General features: G+C 40.1%; 2 protein-coding genes across 9 annotated transcripts; one reads left to right on the top strand and one right to left on the bottom strand.

Annotated features, from left to right (window-relative positions):
* Window positions 1–3,846: 3,846 nt before the first annotated feature.
* LOC135583719 (protein IQ-domain 26-like) lies at window positions 3,847–7,326 on the bottom strand. 4 transcript variants are annotated; one of them, XM_065187348.1, is made up of 4 exons: window positions 7,072–7,326; window positions 5,325–5,818; window positions 4,803–5,009; window positions 3,847–4,714 (listed from the first exon to the last, which is right to left on the bottom strand). In XM_065187348.1, exons 2-4 carry the CDS (start codon window positions 5,739–5,741, stop codon window positions 4,001–4,003), a joined length of 1,338 nt encoding a protein of 445 aa, XP_065043420.1. In that variant the 5' UTR covers window positions 5,742–5,818; window positions 7,072–7,326; the 3' UTR covers window positions 3,847–4,000. The 4 variants fall into 4 exon arrangements, with proteins under 4 accessions (XP_065043420.1, XP_065043424.1, XP_065043423.1 ...); XM_065187352.1 differs by having other exon boundaries at window positions 5,325–5,809; XM_065187351.1 differs by lacking the exon at window positions 7,072–7,326 and adding an exon at window positions 6,024–7,026.
* Window positions 7,327–10,280: 2,954 nt separating this feature from the next.
* LOC103987841 (nuclear poly(A) polymerase 4-like) lies at window positions 10,281–20,520 on the top strand. Of its 5 annotated transcripts, none has more exons than XM_065187344.1 (14): window positions 10,283–10,986; window positions 11,139–11,329; window positions 11,593–11,757; window positions 11,878–11,955; window positions 13,214–13,321; window positions 15,872–15,934; window positions 16,016–16,177; window positions 17,475–17,588; window positions 17,670–17,732; window positions 17,813–18,142; window positions 18,222–18,386; window positions 18,544–19,315; window positions 19,451–19,722; window positions 19,845–20,520. In XM_065187344.1, exons 3-14 carry the CDS (start codon window positions 11,650–11,652, stop codon window positions 19,959–19,961), a joined length of 2,352 nt encoding a protein of 783 aa, XP_065043416.1. In that variant the 5' UTR covers window positions 10,283–10,986; window positions 11,139–11,329; window positions 11,593–11,649; the 3' UTR covers window positions 19,962–20,520. The 5 variants fall into 5 exon arrangements, with proteins under 5 accessions (XP_065043419.1, XP_065043418.1, XP_065043416.1 ...); XM_065187345.1 differs by having other exon boundaries at window positions 11,466–11,757; window positions 19,451–19,702; XM_065187343.1 differs by having other exon boundaries at window positions 11,466–11,757.
* The last annotated feature ends 1,135 nt before the right edge of the window (window positions 20,521–21,655 follow it).

Genomic DNA, 21,655 nt, shown 5'->3' with positions numbered 1-21,655 from the left:
AGACTAAGCATGTGGTGCGTGAACTATTCGTCAGGGTAGTTTGCAACTTGCACCAGGCTTCGACAGTAGGATCACATGAAGATATGAGTGGTGCGAGGGATCCAGCAATCGAGGCTTGAATTTCCTGGAGGACGAGATAATCCTAGCGTAACCATAGTTTGTGATCCGGATTAGGTACTGGACTGGGTGCTTCTGGGATGTTTAGCATTGCTGGTGGACAACGAAGGGAGTTATCGACATAGCCTAGAAGATCATAACCAAATAGGAGATTAGAGAATTGAGCACACCAAGATGTGTAATTGCCAACTTTGGACAATCTGAAGGGGATGAGGGTTGCTGCATTGATGGAAATAAGGCTTGTTTGTGAGAAAGTACTATAGTTCCCTACGGGAACAACAACTAGAGCATCAGAGGTAGATGATGAGAACATATGGAAGTAGGTAAAAGGTTGTAGCAACGCCAATGATCAGGGAAGAAGAGGTGGTGGTGGTGCAGATCAATGTCACATGAGGAAAGTTGTTGGCAAACGAGGTCTTTGTTGAATGAGAAGGTTAGCTTTGTGTAAGACAGTTGTAGATCTTTGTGCAGTAGATCAGCAATTAGGAATCTGGGCAACAATGCAATAATGCAGCAAGGAGTGTGGAAAGGTTCCAAATGCTGTTTGTCGAGGCAAAGGTGGAGCAAGACGTAGTGGTTGCCCCAATGACCAATCAGAGGCAGTGGGAGAGAACTGCAAAGATTGTTCGGTAACACCAGAAAGGGATGGTAGGCCCGCACCAAGACAATGTCCTTGCCAGGACCAAGATATGACCTGGCAGGAGCGTGTTCGTAGGAAGATCAAAATGCTACCATAAGATGCCGCTGGAAGCAGTGAGGACCATGTTGCCGAAGGCAAGGACAGCGGTGGCGGAGGCGTTGGCAGGAGTGGAAGGTGAGAGGTGAGAGGTGGGTGACTGTGGTGGCTTGAGTTCGTGCACGTAGCAGTAATCCACGCAGTGTTGTGCTTGGCACAACTGTACATATACGCAGAAGAGAGCACCAGACCACTTAGTGTGTAGACGTGAACCTCTCTTCTTACTGCTCTGATACCATGATAAAATGATAGAATGAAGAGTGAAATTATAAAGGTAAAGAGAAATGCACACCTCAATTAATGTCAGAGAATTTTTCTGAGCAACGAGATTTCCTCGGTTGAGGAAATCTGCTATGCAGTTGAAGAGGAAATATCTCTGTTATCATAATGATGTTATCATGTATCAATTATTGATATTTTTTTTATCATATTAAATAAGAAATATTGATCCAATCAACTCTTTTCAAACGAAAAAGGAACTGATGCATCCGATCTTTGAAATTAATGCTTTGAATTCATCTTTCATGATCACAAACTTTTCCTGGATATGTTTTAGCTTTTCTAAAGCGCGAGCCTTTCTCCGAAGTGGAATCGCACTAAAACGACAGAAAAGATTGGAGAGAGATAGCAACAGATGATTTCTCCTGCTTGGAATCGCACTAAAAGAAGAGTGGAGGATTGCTAATGCAGATACTATCAATCACGAACTAATCCATACTCCATATCCTCGTTAAACCTAACCTATAAACATTAAACCTACGTGCCCACATGCATCACCATGTACAATGCTCCATCATGGCTTCACGTAGAACAGATTCCTGGGTACGGCGTGTTCCTGAAATGACATCATCAGACGAGGCCTCCACGGAGAACAGTACAGATCGAATCCATTAATTTGACCGGAGAGTGCATTCCGAGCTGCAGTCCACTCGATCTCGAGAAAAGAAAAAGAAAAAGGTGGTGGCTGTGTTCAGCGGTCGCTGCACGTCGATCCAATCTACTGCAGCAAATTGCTGGAGGAGCGAGGACATGGATCTCATGGAGATGAGGGCACGGAACATTGGCTCCCACGTCATGGAGAAAGCTGCGGCACAGCTCGGGGAATAGGGCACAGTGTGAGTCGTGAGTGGCTCAGCACCCAAGTGCTCCCTCGGGCGGAGCACTGCAGTTCGGGAGATGAGGGAGGGTGATGCAAGCATGGGTCCAGGGAGATATAGAGAGAGAGTGTGTGGGTGTACAGTACATGGAGACGCTGAAAAGCTTCGAGGAAAGAGAAAGCGATCTCATCAATCAAATCATAACCAATGATTACTGCAAGAAGTTGAAGATGGATAGCCTGCAGATCTAACTTGGTGACCTCCCCCTCCCACAAGATCTTTGCGATCTCAACTTTTGTTCTGTAGACTTGTTCTCGGTCGCTTTGAAGTTGTCTGTGCGAGTCTCTTGTAGGGGTCTAACCATTCGGTGGCCTTACGAAAGCCACGGACAGGTCTCGTCAAGTTGATCTGCAGAGGTCATCAAAGATTCCTCCTGCATCTTTGCTTTGGTGCAGACGACATTGAAGAGAGTCCAGAAAAGATTGCATCATGGAGTGTGCGGGGAAGACTTTTACGTCACGGAATTATGACAGAAGTTTGACGAAGATTGATATCTTTTGCTTTCCATCGGCGAAAATATATTATTATTATAATATATATTTTTTATATAAATTATAAAAATATAATTTAATAAAAATATCATCAGTAAATATCATTCTATATCTACTTTTAAAAAATAAAAATTATATTTTATTTATCTATTCACGTGGATAAAGATTTAGGATAGATAATTATATATATATATATAAAAGAATACTACATGGATGACAATAATATCTTCTAGTATAACACATCGGGAACTCTTCTATCTTAGAGATATCTTGGATAATACTGTAAGCACAAGTCTAGACTATATCGGATTGATCGAGACGTCAATAATATCTTCTAGTAACATCATTTTAAATAAAAATTTATAAAAAAATATTTTAAAATAAAATATTTAAAAAATATTTATAGTATTTATGATAGATAAGGTGAGAATAAAAATATTTGTAGGAACCATGCAAATAAGATGAATTCAATGTAGAACAATGTATTAGGAAAAGAAATATGTGATTATGAAGTTAAGAAAATATTCTAAATTAGATAAAGAAATCTTTTTAGAGAAATCTAAAAAGATAATATTTTTTAAAAATATTTATAGTATTTATGCTAGCTCACCTTAGTGCAAATAGCCTGACTTGTTTTGAATTGTAACCTAACATAATCAAATCAACCCAAAATTAAAATTAGACTGGACAACAGTTGGACAATTTCAAACCAAGCCAAGATGGGATAATAGCTAATAGAATCTTTCCTATTCGATATACCAAAAGCCATATAAAAAAAATAAAGAAAAACTACTAGTTTTCTTAAAGAATAAACCTATATATTATAATTCTTTAACCCATTTTAAAACTTCTTATATTAATTTATATTTCATTTATATTTTTATTTCTTCTAATAATCATTATCTATTTATATTTCATGGAATGAATGGATTTAATATTTCAGTATTTTTGCTATAGTTTTTCCTATTAGTTTATGTTCAGTCTCAAATGTTCTATATGATTGATGTCAAACTTTCGAGGACTAATTACATATTACCTTATGTCTTAGTATTTCGATCCTTAGATTTAAAATATATTAACGCAATCGGCTTTATGTATGATATAACATGTACCAAAACCATGAGCTGCTCGTCGAATCCAACAGAGCTCCCCTGACCGGCCACATATGCACTGCTAATAACCACCTCGCTGCCTCCCCCACCACCACTGTCACACTGTTTCACCCTTCCCCCACCCTGTCCACGGCCGCAGTCGTTTGTCTCCGGCAAACCCCATCCTGACGCACATGCACTTGCTCACTTCCATACGAAACATCAACAGTCTCGAGGAAACCATCAAGAAACAGTGGAAGAAGAATAAGGATTTCTCGATCAGAGACACAGAATTTACATCGACCACTGTTGTGATCGCAACAGGAAAACATATGAAACGAAACGATCAATAGAGGAAGTTAAGAGACCTCCTCTTATTCTTGTAATCTTTCTTGGTAGCCTTTGGCATTACGAGTTCCTGTGCCAGTAGAACTCCCTCTCTGCCTCCTTCCGCGGCTCCGAGCACCTATCGAGCCTCCCAACGACGGCGCTCTTGAAGTTGAAGGCCTCTTGGACGCGAGAGCAGGACCTCTGCATTCCGACTCCGCTTAGACTAGCCCGGGATTCGAGCATTACCTCACTCAAAGGCAGCCTCTTTCTCGTCCCCGCCAGCTCCGGCCGCTGCTTCGGGGCGCTCTGGGACCTCGACTTCGCCTCGAAGGACCGCGTGTTTGACATGTAGTTGGGGCAGTTTGGAACGTTCGTGAAGCGGCGGAGAGCGGAGTCTGCGCCGCACATGCTCTTGGCCGGAGTGACGGGCAGATTGCTAATTGAGTTCATGTAGCGGGGAGTGCTCTGCGCTGTCGCGGATAGCCGGCACTTGTCGCCTGCGAGGCACCAGTCGTAGTCTTGGAAGTTCCGGCAGTCGGGGATGGAGATCCTGGCTGGAATCTGGCACGGGAGCGGGGAAGAGATGGAACTCGAGTGGAAGTCATCGGCGGGGTCGAGAACAGACGGATTGGCTCGTCGGGAAGATCTCGACGACTTCGGGCGGCAGGTGTCTATCTCCACAATCTTCGGGCTCCTATCAAAGCCATTGGAAGCACTGTCAAGGCTCGCGGAAAGCCTTCTACTATGGAACGACGACAAGTTCTCGCTTCGGCAGGACTCGTCGAACCTTTCCTGTGATCAGAGAAACCACAAAGGAAAACTGAGTAAAGCAACGATTACTTCGATCGTGTTGAAGCGGTAATCAGCACTAGAAACATACCAAAGATCGCCGGTGGCGGATTTCCGGCTGAAACCTTTTCTCATTCCGAACAAGATTTCGAGCTCTCTGCGCTCGGACAGTGGCCTGAGCTCTGATGAGAGCCTGCATGCTATGAAGAGTGGCGGTCGCTTGCTTGCGCACGAGATAGCCTCTGACGAGGGCTTGTAGCTTAACCAATGCTTTCAGAGCTCTGAGAGCTTTCTTTGCCTGCATAGCGCATACCCACGGGATTCAAACTCATCAGAACCAGTGAAAAGGAACACAAGGAATGCAGATTGGAAGAAGAAGAGTTAAATGGATCACGAAAGGAGATACATTTATAAGACTTGACTCGATTCGGAACACAAATGATTGAGATATGAATGGATAAGGCAAAGAATAAGCAAGAATCATGAGCAACTCCGAAAGTAGAACCGGAGGTGCTGCAAAGGCTCAAAGAGGATCCATTTCAGATGAGCAAGAAAACCTCATCATTCCTAATCAGAGAGCAGAGAAGAAATGGAGAAGAGTTGGTTTCGATACCAAGTATCCCCTGAATGCCGTCTGGATCTTCACCGCAGCTCGACGCTCGAGGCTGCCGCCGGAGATGGCGCCCCTCCCCTGGCTCGTAAGCCGGACAACCGCGACGGCAGCTTGTGCGGCCGCCACTGCCGCATCCGCAGCCGCAGCAGTGGCCGCGGCCACCGCAATGGCGTGCTTGCTCTGCTCCTTCTCACTCTCCGAGTAGAAGGACCTAAACAACGCCGCCTCCACCGCGGCGGCCGTCGTGGCGTTTTGACCCAACAGCACGTCGCCTGTGTCCCTGGCCGGTTTCGTGAAGCTCCACCTTTTCTTCTCCCTCCTGTCCTCACCGCCACCGTAGCCGGAGCAGTCCTTGACCTCCTTGTTCTCCTTCTTCCCACTCCAGAGTCTCCGCAGCCACCGCGTCGCCCGACCCATCTTCCGGCAACTGGAATCTTCCAAATTCCGGCAGCAATCGCAGGATTTGAGCAAGAAAAGCCTACTGGCTGCAGGTCCTACAAGGCAAACAAGAGCAGCAAGGGATGCGAATTCAATGGTCTAACATGATACGAACTAAAAACAAAAAGAACAGGGAATCTTATCGAGGTGGTAAAAACTCAAAAGAGGGAGGCGATACGTGATAAAAACCTTGAAAGACGCAAGGGGAGATCAGCAAAATTAGGTTAAAGATGGGATCTTTTTCAAAAGGAAGGAAAAAACCTGTCAAGGCCTCGTGAAGAACAGCATTAGAAGACAAAAGGATGTTGCAGAGAGACGCAGGGATATTGAAGGCTTCCCCCGCCCCACCCCCGAAACCATTAAACTAATAGCAACTCGCTGGTAAAACCAACAACGGAGAGACATTACACAACAAAAGCAGAGCGCAGATAGAGAAAGAGGCAGATAAAATTTGCCAGGTTCAAAAATGGAAGACTGAGGAGGAGGCTTTTGCTTGTGTTCAGCTGGTAGAGGAGTTCAAATGGGCAGCCGGAGGAAACAGCTCAACTTTCCAGATATTCTCTACCCTCCGAAGATTCAGCAGAAAAGACACGGAGGGATCAACGAAACCAGCAAATCAAGCTATCTTGATTCTTAAAGACGGAAAAAGACTCGATTTTTCCTCTCTCTCACTGTCTTCCCCTGCCTCCAACTCAAGACCAAGAAGAGGCCCCACCGAGAAGGAGATCGCCGACCCACGCCTCAGCCACGCAAAAGGATGAGGAAGACTCTGAAAGTTCGGGATTGCCTTTCCCTCCTCTCGATCCGCTTTGAAAGCAGACCGACACACCTCTAGTTCTAATTTCTCGAAAATTTTCTCCGTCGCTACCTTTCTCAGTGCTGAACTGAACTCTACAGTGACGACTCCCTCCTATGGCTCTCTAAAAGCTATATATTCTTCTCTTTTCCTCTCTCATTCTCTCTCTCTATTCTCATTGCCGTTGGCAGTGCAGTGTGAATAACCCTGACCTCCTATTTAATGCGGATTTGCACTCTTTCTCTTTCTCCGTCGTTTGCTATCATAACTACTCTGATACTTGTTCACAAGTCCGCAGCTTTTTCCCATCTCACAAATAGAACTGCACCGAAGGACGAGATTTTATGACAGCGGGAAAGGGATCACTAGTCATTCCTCTCTATCTCCCAAGAACATCTTTTATGGACGTCATCATCCAAGAGAACAGAGCATCGGGACGGGCTGCCCCTCTCTCTCTCTCTCTCTCTCTTTCTCGAGAGCAATCAATGGGCCACGGGTTGTGATGAAGCTTACACTTTTCTCGCAACTTTGCAGTACGCTCGGTCTCCTCCGCCGTCGGTAGGCCGTGGGATTGGTGCGAGAATCCACGGGGAGAAGAGCAAATGTGGGGATTTATGGGATTCCCCTTTTGACGACGCAGGTGGAAAGATCGCACCTTTGAGCACGATCTCCGCTCCGCGGCGACTATTGGAAACAGTTACTATTAGTAAGAGGACGAGGGAGCAGAACACTAGAAAGGCGACTCCACCGTTCTTTTGGGATTAAGAACAGTGCCCCTTTTTTGGGGGAGGAAAGCTAAGGGTTCTTGCTTTATATGGCCAGCCTCCGTGGCCCCAACGTCCCAGCTCACGGCGAATCCCACGCGTTCGTCGCTGTACCAAAATGGCTCCCCCCCAAGAATGCGATTCACCGATTTACCACCACTGGGGAACGGACGGAAAAGGGCGTTTTTAGTCATTTCACATTGCCACGTAGCTACGGTCCACGTCGCCGTTCGCGGAATCCCGACAGCGCCGTCAATCCAGGATGATTCTTCGAAATAAGCCCCTGGATTTGTTGGAATTTGCACGAAGGGATGTAGCGACGTGGCTCACAGCATCTTCACGAATGATGTACATGGAATTACCTTACGATGGAGGGCTTTTTCTAAAAAATTACATCACGGCCACGGTGGACTAACGGTCGAGACGGGCATACAACAATTACTGGCCTTCATGTCGGAGGAAATTACGAGGAGGGGATTGTTTGAATTTCCCGCTAAGATACGGAATCTTTTTCAATTTTTGAAATAGGGTACACCTCAGGGTAAGAGAAGATTCTGAGAAAGTCCCTAACCTCGAACGGAAATGACCAGGTTACCCTCGCCATGGTCGCCTCACGCATTCGGAAATAGTGCTCTGGTGAGGGTGTTTTGGTCATTTAAGGCGTGGTCTTGCGTGGGATCAGCGGAATACTTTATCTCGGGAGTTCACCGCCATGGGAAGCGGGTCGGATGCGTCTTGGTCGGGTCGTGGGTCCGAATCCTTTCGGGCTCGGATTCAGATGGACGGGTCGGGTCTCTGCCGCACGGCTGGGTTGGGACATCATCATGAAGATTGCAACCCAAGGCTTTGGGGATGGCGATTCCCTGCTTTGAGATTCGCGAACTGGAAATCTAACGACGGATTGGCTTCCTGCCGAGGGATACGAACATGTACTGCTTTAGGCCGCATGAAAGTGAACGAACCATTAATTATGTTTCCGAATTCAAATGAAGATAATAATTATGTCGATTAACTCCTTTCGAATCAATCAAGTTAGGGATGGTAATCAACTCGGGCTTATTACTTTGGGCCTCTGTGGGCTGTGATCGTCGATCTTTAGCTTGGTGACTAATTTGACTCGTGCATTGGAGATCATAACATGGTTGATGTGGAGGACTATATTTACATGTAACAATGGAGTAATTTGCGTGACATTTCTAAGCTCCTATCTCCATGACTAAGAACGGTATGAATTTGCTTATAGCAAATACATTGTCCTTAGACTATATTATAACATTAATACATGACATCAGTTAGATGATGACACACATTCATCGTGACTATCGCACATCTCCTATCTTGATAATTCCATAATACTATGTCATATCGGGTTCTTCATTATAACATTTCTTAGTTAGTTTGATACATTTGCAATAGTGTTGGTGAACCTTTACACCATGGCCAAGGAGTCAGCCCAACTTTGTTTGATCCTAAATATGCAAGGTCAACCATGCGAAGACTCGGGAGGTGGGATTGTGCCTCAAGTCGGGTTGAGTTAATGATTGTTAATGATTATCGACCCCTTAAGCTGTTGGCCTATGCTTTTATGCACGGACGATGGTCGACCTGTACGGATCATCGTCAAGCGCGCACCGTCTGGAACATTCCGGGGCAGCTCTGTACCCAACGATGTCATTTGCATGGCCTTGTATAGGCTGGGAGGATGATCGCACTATCTGAGTGGCTGACATGGTCCACCACATTGGCTTTTAAGTTTCACATCACTGTTGTTGCTGTAGCTATGACATGTGTCAAAAAACGTGCTGCCAAATTGTGTCCTATCAAATAACATCATTATCTATGACATACTTATACTCTATTTTATAAAAATAGAGGGACATATTATGATACTTCGAGCTTATGTCTCCTCGATTTTCTTTATTTACCATTAGAGTTATCATAAAACTTCATTTATTCGACCGTTGGTGCTAGAATCTAAGTCATATTATACTCTTACCAATTCTATTGGCATAGGCTCAAACCTCTTAATAATCTAATGTAATCTCTTAAGAACATGCAAAAAATATATATATATATATATATACATTTGTGAGGAGCAAACATAAAGCAAATTATCGTGGTTGTCTCACTACATCACAACATAGGGTCAAACAAATATAGTTTAATAAAAAAATATTTTTATTTAATAAAAGGTCAATCTTAGATACTGGCTTAAAGCCCCATCCAGTGCCACATAAGAGTTTTAGGATGTTAAGATAATTATTTTATTTTCTCGACTTTATTTTTGAGTAATTTTTGCATTGTTTTGTGTGGCACCACTCACAAACTTCATTGGCAACCTAAAATAGTTAAGCGACCTAACCAAAATCGCTATAACCAATAAGGAGGTGCAATGTTTGAGATTCATATTGAGAATTTCAATATCCTATCAAGAGTATAAATTAGAAATCAAGATGTAAAATCAATCTTAGGACGAAGTGATAATCTTATGATAGTAACCTTGATACAAGATCATAGTGTGATAGTAAGTCTCGTTATTAAGATATTCCTAGTCACTTATATAATTATGTTGACCTTCCTCACTTGTAATGTCAATTTACTAACATCCTACTTAAGAGTCATCTAAAAGGGACATAGATAGTCTAATCAATTAGACCCATCACATCAGTAATGGGTTGAGAAGTAAAATATTTTTTATTTTTTATTTTAAAAATATTCTCATATATTATGAGCATCACAAAGTATAATTCAACAATTCTCCAATAAAACCTCGCACTGATTTCAGTGACATGGCAAAGATTACACTCTAAAGCAACAGATTCAGATCCCCTGCAATAACCAAGACATGTTCGATACCATACATGTTCGATCACTGTTTTACACCTCATCACCGGGTGGGACCCATGCACGCTGGTTTCATATTTCGATTTGGTCATGTGAGCCGTGACTAGGACGCCGCCGGCTGACAGGGACTAAACCACCACCACCTCCCAAGCTTCCGAGCGTCTCTCCTGCGCAAGTCCGTTCTCCCTTCCTCCGTTCCTTTCTTATTCTTTTTCCTTCTCTCCCCTCTTTTCCATCTCCGTGTTGCTACTGCCGGTTTTGTTTTGTTCCTTCCGATTCAACCGCAGCCACAAAACACGAAGGTAATTAGGTTTCGGACACGGGAAGAAATTATACGACGGTTAATCATAATCACTGCTGTCCTAAACAGTCCGACGTCAACGGCAGCGCGACCGTCGACTGCCCGCTCTCGTTATATTTCGTCCCGTCCGCCACCAAATCTTGCTAAAAAGCTTCACATTTTATATTGCACGGATATTTTTGTGTTTCCGCGTCTACGACGGAGGCCACCACCCTGCGGCGCTTCCCCTTGCCGAGCTCAACACTGCGTCCGATCGCCGCTGGAAAGTACCGCGTGGTGGTGGATCGGTGGATTGGTCTCCTCCTCTTCCTTCTTTTGTGCCATCCCCCTCCCGACCCGACCCCTTGCTCCCCGTGAGATTACGTCCCGCCTCCTCTCTCTTCTCACCTCGAATAGCCGCCGCCGTCCCCACCCCGAGAAGCTACACGCTGCTGCGCATTTGGGGTTTCGGCGCCTCGTCCCTCCCGTGGCGCCGATCAGTGGAATTTGTCTGGCTCTTGATTTTGATCGCCCGTTCAGGTTTCTTTTTCTTTGCCCTTTATTGCCTTTTGTCGTTCCGTCTTGAATTCGATCTCCGTGGTGGCACCGGAGTTAAAAAGAAGTTCCTTTTTTTTTTCTTTTTTTTTTTTCCGTGCAGTGTCTAACGCTTTGCGTTTCCGATTTGGTTTCAGGGTATTCGATTGTGGTTCGGATTTGGTTGTCTGTTCTCCTATCCACGCCGTTTCCGGTGGTGCTTTCCGTGGCTTTTAGTGCCATTTAAGATAGATAGGCGGGAGATATCTTTCTCCTATCATCTGGGTGGATCCGTCTTTCTTGATTGTAGTGCGTTCGTTCTCATCGTCGTTTGTAATAGGGCTTTGAGGTAACTGGATACTGCGGAAATATTTGATTTCTTTAGGGTTTCATTTTTGGGCTACATTGGTTGATTATGCTTTGTCAGTGATCCGAGACGAAGAGTGACCTTTTTCATTTTTCTCCTTTATTTTTTTTTTTGTCAGATTTGTTCCATCTATATCTGGAGATTAGGGTTGTTTACTTCTGTATTCTAGATCTTTGGCGGTTCTTTCATCCTTTCATCTCTTCTTGTTGACCGTGTTGTTAAAGCTTCTCTAGTACTGTTAGCAGAAGAGAGTTTTATCCCTTGATTCGCTCTCTGATTGTGGGGCGGGTTGTTCTGATTAAATGGGTAGCCCGTCTCCACCTGCTCCGAGGCAGTACGGTATAACAAAGCCAATCTCGACTGCTGGACCCACTGAGGCTGATCTCAAGAGGACAACTGAACTTGAAAAGGTATCTTTGTTGCCTTTTCTATTCCTTCCCTCTCCTCATCTTCAGATAAATCTTTTGTGTCCTTAATATTTTTGTTGTCTACTTTAGTTTGACATTTACATATGCGCTTCTCTTTTTAAGTTCTTGGTTGATGCTGGACTCTATGAGAGCGAGGAGGAAGCTCTCAAGAGAGAGAACGTTTTAGGAGAACTAGGCAAGGTAATCTTTTTTTCTTTTATTTTTAACCATTCATCTTATTTGTTATATGAATTGATCAAACAGATCCCATGCGAATTTTCAGTTAAATTGCTTATATAGGGTTCTATCTATATACTTATCTTTGTACTTTCCGTGTGATATTTGAGATACATAAGTTGGTGGGATTCTTTTGGTCTCATTTTTCTCAGTAATTGATTATTCATCAATGAGTTGTTGCTGATATTTTGAAGATTGTTGGGCAATGAAGCTCCTCACTTTCCGATATAGTAGACAAATTACCTTTATTATTATTACGATTTCATGGTCTTCTAACTTTTTTGCATGAAGACCAAGAAAAAGATGACTTTTTTTAGCACATTTAAGTTTCTCCCAAGGCTTGCAATATGAAGATGAAAATTAAACAAAGTTGTCAAAGATGCTTATGAGCAATTGAAGGGGATGTTAGGGTTTCTTATGTAAGTGAAAAAGTGAATACTTGATTCAGAATGTTGTCATGAAAATAAAAGATTTTACTTTCTTGGAAGTTGGAATGACATCTGTTGTACCTGGGATATGCTTCTAGGAGAGAAGGTACTTCCATTATTTTGTTAAGAGTATAGATAGTACTTTATCTGGGCTTCTTAGGGGATTGTCGTGTATCATGCCTCATCAAGCTGACAATTTCTGAGTTTGAGAATCAGGTTCTTTGAGTAGTAAAAGGGTTTGAAGAACAGAAGTGGATTGATCAATTAGCTTAAAATTAAAGGATCGTTCTCAAAGATGACAGAATGTCGATGCCCTGAACTTTTATAGAAAAAAGAAATTTTGGTGAGGATCATTTTTAAATTACTGAGTTGGATGAGTCAAAGAATAAATTTCTTGATTGGCGGGTTTGGCAGGAGAACATAACATATGGCTATTTTGCAGGGGTGATGTCTACGTGTGACAGACCTCAATAAGTTTGCCTTTTACTAATTTCTGGAGAACAGATTGTCTTCACAGTGGCGTTTGCTTGTTTTCTTAGACACATGAAAGTAAATCGTATTTCCTTTCTGATTAGTTTCTCAAGCTTCATATTGTGTTCATTCTAGGGTCCGTAGCATTATTGTTCTGCACTCTGTTGAACAATTTATTATGCTGATCTTGTAAGTTGGCTTTTATGTTCTATTTCTAATTAATCTATATATAAGCTGTGTAATTTTTTTTTTCTTTTTTAGTTTTTATGACTGAATTATTTCTAGATACCCTATGACTCTTAATTTGTACTTTGGACTCTCAGATTGTCAAAAGCTGGGTGAAACAGTTAACTCGGCAGAGGGGTTACTCTGATCAAATGGTTGAAGATGCAAGTGCAGTAATTTTCACATTTGGATCTTATCGCTTGGGGGTAAGATATGAACAAATATATTTCAGTTCTATGATTTTTTTACATTTTGATTATATCGCTAGGGGATGAGGTATGAGTATTGGATTTCTGTAATTAAGCCTTTGTTGATTGTGTATATGAATGAGAATATGCACCTAATTGTGAACAAGATCCTTAATGATTGATATATACTGAATAGTAAACATCGTTCTCATTATTGCTTGCAAATACATTTCATCTTGATTCTTCATAATTCCTTGGATAAGGTTGCACTAGTGCTTGATGGATAACAACCCCTCTATTCATATAGCGTATACAGTTATTAACATTTAATTTGTTTTTATAAGCTTCCTGTGTTGTAGGCTGAGTTAATTTTTTGCAATGTTTCTACAGCTATGTAAAATGGGCATGTTGAAGTTCTGCATGGACTGCACTTCTTATGTTTAATAGATAGGATATAAAATTGTATCTATCATTGCACTGGGAGGAACACATATTAGTTATTTGTTGCTTCTTTTAGTTCTCTTTGTACTATGGTCTTCTCTAGTTCAGAATTTGGTTTAGTATGCTTGAACATGTTGAGCCCAAAGTAGGATGTCTATAAAGCTTGACGTATTGGCAGTACTTTAAATGCTCGAGGCATATTTATTGATAATTTAAACCTGTCAGTTTTAGCTTGCTCGATGATGTGATGGAACTTGTCTACTTTCCAAAGTGTAAGCTTAAGTATTAAGACTCTTTTGTTAATATTTTCTGAATTAAAGTTTTGAAGGCAGTTCTTGAATCACTTTTGCAGTGTATACATCATTGTTAAATTTGTTTATATTTTGGTAGTAACTGCATGAGTATCGTGACATGTTTTTAATGAATATTCTTCAAAAGACAAGATCCAATCCAGTGAATGAATTTTGAGCTAGAATCTTATGAAACTCATGATTAATTTGCTGTGCATTGGTTTTTTGCTAAAAGAAGTTTGAAATAAAAGTCAAAATGGTATCAAATAAGGTTGATACTAGAGCATCACAAATGTAGGTCTTAATATGTGGTTTACATTTGATAGTGTTCTGTCATGGGAAGTGCAATCCTATAGGTAGTTTCATAATTAAGGCTCAAAATAGCAAAACCTAAGGGAGAATACAATGTTTTAGCTTGGACGGGTTGAGTGACTTTGGATCACTCCCAAATGATATTAATTGGCCATATTTGTCCTTGATCTCAACTGATTTGACCTCATACTATATAAAATGGCAAATTTATCAAATGATATTCAGCTTGAGGCCTTGAGTTAATTTTAGAAACTGATTAGGATTAGTATTGTCTGAAGCACTTGTTTCCATTCAATAGCATTCATTAGATTGAATTTGAGATCTTCTAAAGCATCAATTTTGAAGAATATTTTATGCATGCCTTATTTTTGTCATTTTTCCAAACTGAAGAGGGTTTGCTTTTGTTTATATGATGTTTCTTTTTATCTTGTGCATGAGGTACTTTTGCTTCTCTCCCATACAGTAGTTGTTTATCAACTGCAATCCCAGTCCTAGTGGTTGAAAACTGAGATGTGAAATTCTTCCACAAGGTATAGGTATCTTAGGTCTTCCTTGTGGAGCTGTTAATTCCATACTCATTTCTAGTGATTAGTTGTTTGATAGAACAACCATGCTGACAATGATTGGTATAGTCCTATAGTTGAAGTTTAGTGCAAGTTATTCATGGTTGGAATATGCATTTTTTTAAACTTATTTTTTATATGCAACTTTAGGTGCGTTTGGGAATACATTTGAAATGTGCATTGAGAGCCTATGGTGTTCGATGAATTTTTTTCAAATCGTATTTGGCTTGGATGCTGCATTGCTAATGCTTAAATGTTGATGCTACCTCAAGGTAACATCAACATTTCAGCATTTACGAGATGCTAATGTAATCTTTCAAATTCCCAAAGTTACCCTATGACATTATCTAAAATCACAAAATTATCAACATGATTTAGTAAGAAACTAACATGATCTATGTCTTCTATAATATGAAATTTTATTTATTTATATGATTATATTATTTATTTATTATATATCTAGGCCATATGAAATTTTTGTAAGATTACATACATTTATTTACTTATTTACTTATTAATTTAAAATAAAAATATGTATTCATTTTTGAATAAATATTCAAAATATTAGAAGGGTAAATTTATCATATAATATTCAATGGACTTTCGAAATATAATTTTACCAAACAACACTCATGCTAATACACATTTAAAATGCAGTTTTCATCTACTATTTACCAAGCACTCAAGCCATGGCACAACTGCACTTTTACTCAAGTCCTTTTCTCCAAATACACATTAAAAATACAAATGTGTTCCCAAACACAGTCTTTATTGTTTGGTGCATAAGCTTTGTGTAGCTTTTATTTGGCTCTAATCCTTTCTCATTTTTTCCCCTCTTTTATGACTTCCTTTTCCAGTAACTTATCATGATCTTTTTTTCTCATCACTAACCTTATTTGATTGGTAGATCTTAGATCGGTTTAACTCAGATAAACAGTTGAAATTGCTTTGTGTTGTGGCAGGTTCATGGACCGGGGGCTGACATTGATACTTTGTGTGTTGGACCTTCCTATGTTAGCCGAGAGGTTTAAATTGTTTCTTGATTTTATTTGTGAATAGAACACCTTATATACTAATGATATTGACTAGCTGGGAACTTTTTCCAGGAGGACTTTTTCATTACTTTGCATGATATTTTGGCTGAAATTGACGAAGTTTCTGAACTTCAGCCAGTGCCTGATGCCCATGTTCCTGTTATGAAATTTAAATTTGATGGAATATCTATCGATCTTCTTTATGCCAGTATATCACAACTAGTTGTTCCTGAGGTAGGTCCGCAATTTGCAATCTGTTTTCTTCTTTGGTCTTGAAAAAAATCTCTCTTCCTTTTGGTCTAATTTCTACTCTTTATGACTTTACAAGTTTAATTAATATTTTAAACTGGCATTTTGCCACCTCCAAAACTTCTCAATAAATGCCTTCCACTGGGTTATCACTTGAGATAGAAATATATATATTTTATGTTTTTAATAAAAATCCATTGCACTTGATTGGAAAATTGATTCTTAGATACCTTTTATGTGCATCTTCTTTATGAAAGCTTCCCATATTGCAAGATGTACCCCGCTTTTATGCAATTGTTCGTTTTACTTTTTTCCTTGGAACAGTATTTTTAGTAATTATGCATAGTTATGACATCTTGTCGATACCTTTTGTGGACAGGAGTCTGCATAATAAAGTGCATACATGTGCATGGATATTCACTAGTGTTGAATGCATATTGTTCCTATTTTAAATGCAAGCTTTAGCTTGAACCAATAAAGTCTCGGTTCCTAAGTTGAGCTATGATTTCCTAGTCATCTTACATTCAACTTACTTTTCTTGAACTTTTTTTTTTTTCTGTTCTACTATTACATCCTTAAATATTGCCTCAGTAGTGAAATTTTTGGGATAAAAAAAACTGCTATTCATCTATATCTTGCTTGTCTTATCCATTCCGCCGAAATTCTTTCTTCTGATTTCTTGTTATATCACATTATTATTTATTCCTGTCTTCCACTTCTTGGACTTTCTTTTTGGCAAATGATCTAATATCTATTGACCAGCAGCAATCATTACCCATTTTATGAAATTAATGTTTATGTCAATCATGTTTGGTGTAGAGATGCACTGGTACAGAATCATTATATGAAATTCACTCCCTGGATGGTGTCCTACAGATCTACTAGCATGTTCTGCTGCCACTGAGTGTGCATTGTGGCAACACACTGCTCTGGATGCTAAATAATCAGCATATAATTCTTTTGGAAAATCAACAAATACCATGAACAGATTTTGATGTTGATTAGAGTAGTACTTCAGGTTATGTTTCAGAAGTTGGTATAAGCTGGTTGAAGATAATTTGGAACTTAAAGGTATTCAAAATTACAGATCAAGATGGCAGCAATAGAACCTTTTTTTCATTGCCATGTGGAGCATTGTCTTCCAGTGAAGCTATATTCTGTAGTTTTATGATACTGTAGATTTCCAACTTTGAAGATTGTGTTGGACATGAATTTTGTGCCTTCTAAAACGTAGTGGTTTTGTATCTGCTTGACATGTAGTCTTTCTGGTATTTTCATGCAGGATTTGGACATCTCCCATGTATCTGTGCTTTACAATGTTGATGAGGCAACTGTTAGAAGTCTTAATGGCTGCAGAGTAGCGGACCAAATTATACGGCTGGTGCCAAATATTGAGGTTATCATTCTTGAATTTTGCATTATTCTTCGTAATTTATCACACTTTATGTTGTCTCTGAATCAGTTATACTTCCTACAGAATTTTCGAACAACTCTCAGATGCTTGAAGCTCTGGGCTAAGAAGCGTGGAGTTTATTCAAATGTAAGCTCTCTTTGGTATTGTCATTCTTTAACAGATCAACCCTTAATATTGCTTGTTCATTTTTTTTTTAAATTGTTCAGGTGATTGGATTTCTTGGGGGTGTCAATTGGGCTATATTGGTTGCTTGTGTCTGCCAGCTTTATCCTAATGCTGTGCCAAGTACGCTAGTATCACGATTTTTCAGAGTTTATACCCAGTGGCGCTGGCCAAATCCAGTAAGGTTGTGTGATATTGAGGAAGCTGAACTTGGGTTCCCTGTGTGGGATAGCCGTAAGAACCCACGAGATCGAACTCACCATATGCCTATTATTACTCCTGCATATCCATGCATGAACTCTAGCTATAATGTATCAACAAGCACACTAAGGGTTATGACGGAACAATTTCAAATTGGCAACAATATCTGTGAGGTTTGTACTTGGTGATTCCCTCTGTAGCATTGCTGGGAAACCATCTTTTGCTTCATTTTCTTTATTTTCATCCTTGCAGGATATTGAGTTGAACAAGACTGGTTGGGGTGCTCTGTTTGAGCCTTACCCTTTCTTTGAGACATATAAAAACTATCTCCAGGTTGACATTGTTGCTGCTGATGCCGAGGATCTAAGGTCATGGAAGGGATGGGTGGAATCTCGTCTGAGGCAGTTGACTCTGAAGGTGAGTTCCAACCTTTTCAGGTCCGAGTGCATTGCTATCCAACTCTTGTTTTATTTTATGTGATTTCAGCATTTAACATACCCATTTGTCTGTTTTATTTCCATCTTTAAAATAACATTCCTTTTTATTAACCCTTTACTGTTTTGTTCACAAGCAGATTGAGAGGGACACATGCGGCATACTGCAGTGCCATCCATATCCCAATGAGTATGTAGATCCTTTTAAACAGTTTTCACATTGTGTTTTCTTTATGGGCTTGCAAAGGACACAGGGGATGAAGATACAAGAAGGTCAGCGATTTGACATACGCGGAACTGTCGAAGAGTTCAAGGGTGATGTGGAGTCGTACTTGTTCTGGAAACCTGGAATGGAAATTCACGTTACTCATGTTCGCAGAAAGCAAATACCCTCTTATGTGTTTCCAGAAGGATATAAGAGACCTCGTCCATCGAGGCCCGTCTGCCAGCAGCTGACTGACAAAACTTCTGGTGAAGATATTCGGGAGCACTGTGGAGGATCCTTGGAGCGAAACTGTAAGAGGAAAATTGATGTTGATTGCTTGGATGATAAACCGAATAAACCTGAGAAACATACATTAATCAGTCCAAATCAGGAGAATATATCAATTTCTGATCAACAAGATCAAGCTGGTATAAATAATGATCAGAAAGATGGGAAAGAAAAAGAACGTCATTGTAAGAGGAAAATTGATTGCTTGGGTTCTAAACCAAATAAACCTGAAAAACATGCATTAGTCAATGCAAGTCAGCAGAAAATCTCAACTCCTGATCAACAAGATCAAGCAGGTATAGATGAGAAACAGAAAGAGTCGGAAAAAGATAACCAAGTCTTTAAGCGAGTCGACGATGATTCTATTAGCCCAAGCAGACAGCCACAGTTGTTCTCTTCTGTCACCAGTAGCATATCAGGTATGATTTGTCACTTGATCTGGCATAAGGATCAGATCGAAACTAAGTTTGACCCTTGTTGATTAAAATATATTATGTTGCCGGAGATGATATTCAATGGACTTGGTGGTTAATATTTGATGGACTTGATGGCAGTTAGGAGTACCGCAGATGTTGGTGTTGAAACATCTAGTGGAAGTGATGCTAGGCAGTTGGCAAATGAGACATTATATCTGGAGTGTGGTGGGGATTCAGCGGGAGACCTGTTCTGCAATTCAGAGTCCATCGAGGAGGTGGTTCTGCAGCAGTTTGCCGGCAGTACAAGTTCCAGTGTGGGTGACAGTCAAGAACTATTGCAGGGGACTAGCACAGGGATGGATAAATTGGAGGATGGATCAACACAAAATGGTGTGGTAGATGAATTGGAGGTCTTACCTCTAGTGCATGCTTCCATTCTGTAACTACGTATTAGCAATCATAGATATAATTCACTGAATTAATTTTGTGCCTTTTTTTTTTATAATCTGTGTTCCACTTTTGTCTTCTGAAGCCAAACATCGCACTTGGAGTGGCCCTTGAAGCTCGTGGAGGGGTGTCAGCTGATGCTGCTCAAAACCCTTCACAAAGGCATGTTTCTGTGAACTCGTTTTACCTTGGGGAACTCTAATGCTCTTTTTTCTTTGTACTTTCCTGCGTCGTATTGTATTTCCACCTTCATGGCAGGTTGAGTCTGACTTCAACAGCATGAAGTGGCTGAGGATGCTCAGTCAATGCAAGCCATGGATGATGCTGCAAAAGAAGCAGCAATCCGAATGGCGCGATTTTGTATATGGGAAAGCCTTGGTCCGGCAGTTGGCGGGGTAAGTTTCTCCGGACTTGCTGTTATCGCAATGCGAGCAAACTGGAATAGAAGACGATGAAACTGGCAGATAAGTGGAAAACTTTGTGGCAAGATGTGTTATAGTCATGGATGATCTAGCAGATGATTTAACCTAAAAAATCTTCTAGATGGATTATCTCCAGTTTTAGGGACCTTACTCTAGCCTTTTGGCTACGCCTGCTGTCCGGAATTGTGTTACATAAGTTGCATAGTGTCAGACCCTCTGCAAAGGTTCAATACTTAGGTTTTAGATTAGGAAAGCTCTCCCATTTGTTTCATTCTTCTTCCCAAGTGTAGTTAACTGTATATACTCGATTGTTTTGTAAAGTAATAGTTTCATGATCAAGTTAATTCTGTGTTATCTGTTTGATGCAAACCAGACAATGATTGGCTTGCAAAAATGTGAGGGATAGGATGCCTTTTATCAGCTATTATGCCGAATTGTTTTATGAAACCCTATTTGGGCTTGTGAAGTCAAAATACTTGGGATTGCTGGCATCCATCCAACAGTCCAGTTTGAGCTTCGTCATCAAATCAAATCTGCTTACCAAATTAAAGATATATTAAAATTTAAACAAGTCTGATGCAAACATTGCCCGTAGGCAACATTACAAACCAACATCTCTAAAACATAATGCTGTTCGGTTCAGCCTGCCAAATAACTTGGATTATTTCTTCTTATAAGCTGCCTACTACGTTCATAAATCCATCCATTAGTGTCGTCCTTGATAAGAAATCCTACTCCATCTAAATCCCCGTGCAAATCACATTAGTGGAGTAAAGTCTGCCTAAGGGATATGGATAATATCATCCGATATCAAATGAGTATCTCAAGAAATTATTCTTGTATTCAAATCACTTTGTGCCCTTTAAGGCTGTCAAGACATAAGATATATATATATATATATATATATATATATATATCTTATGTCTTGACAGCCTTAAAGGGCACAAAGTGATTTGAATACAAGAATAATTTCTTGAGATATATATATATATATATATAATGATATTTTTTTGAATTTAAAAAAAAAGAAGAAAAAGAAAAACTATCATAGAGACAATTTAATATAATTTTTTTCAAAAAAATCAAATTCGGTAAATATTTTACATCCTTTAAGTCAATAAGCTTTTTGATGACATGTATTTCACCATATAAAATATTAGAATTTATGATGCAGGACAAGTAATAATGGATTATTTTTAATGATAGAGAGAAAATAAAAAATTTGGATAAATTTACTGTGGCCCAAATAGCAAACTCCTAAGATTTATTACTAATCTCACACCACACACACACACACACAATTTTAATTCATTTTTAATTTATTAATTATAATATTTATTTTATTCTATTTTTTTACGTTAAAAAAGATAATATTCTTGACTCGGATTTGAGAATAATAATTTTTAATGTCATTATTGATTAATAGACTTTAATCTCATGAGTTTTTAAGATCTTCCATCCATCTTTATTCGAT

Source organism: Musa acuminata, chromosome BXJ1-6 (genome assembly GCF_036884655.1).
Source record: "Musa acuminata AAA Group cultivar baxijiao chromosome BXJ1-6, Cavendish_Baxijiao_AAA, whole genome shotgun sequence".
Classification (NCBI taxonomy): domain Eukaryota; kingdom Viridiplantae; phylum Streptophyta; class Magnoliopsida; order Zingiberales; family Musaceae; genus Musa; species Musa acuminata.
Note: the sequence above shows the minus strand (reverse complement) of the source record. Positions and strands in the feature narration are given on the sequence as shown.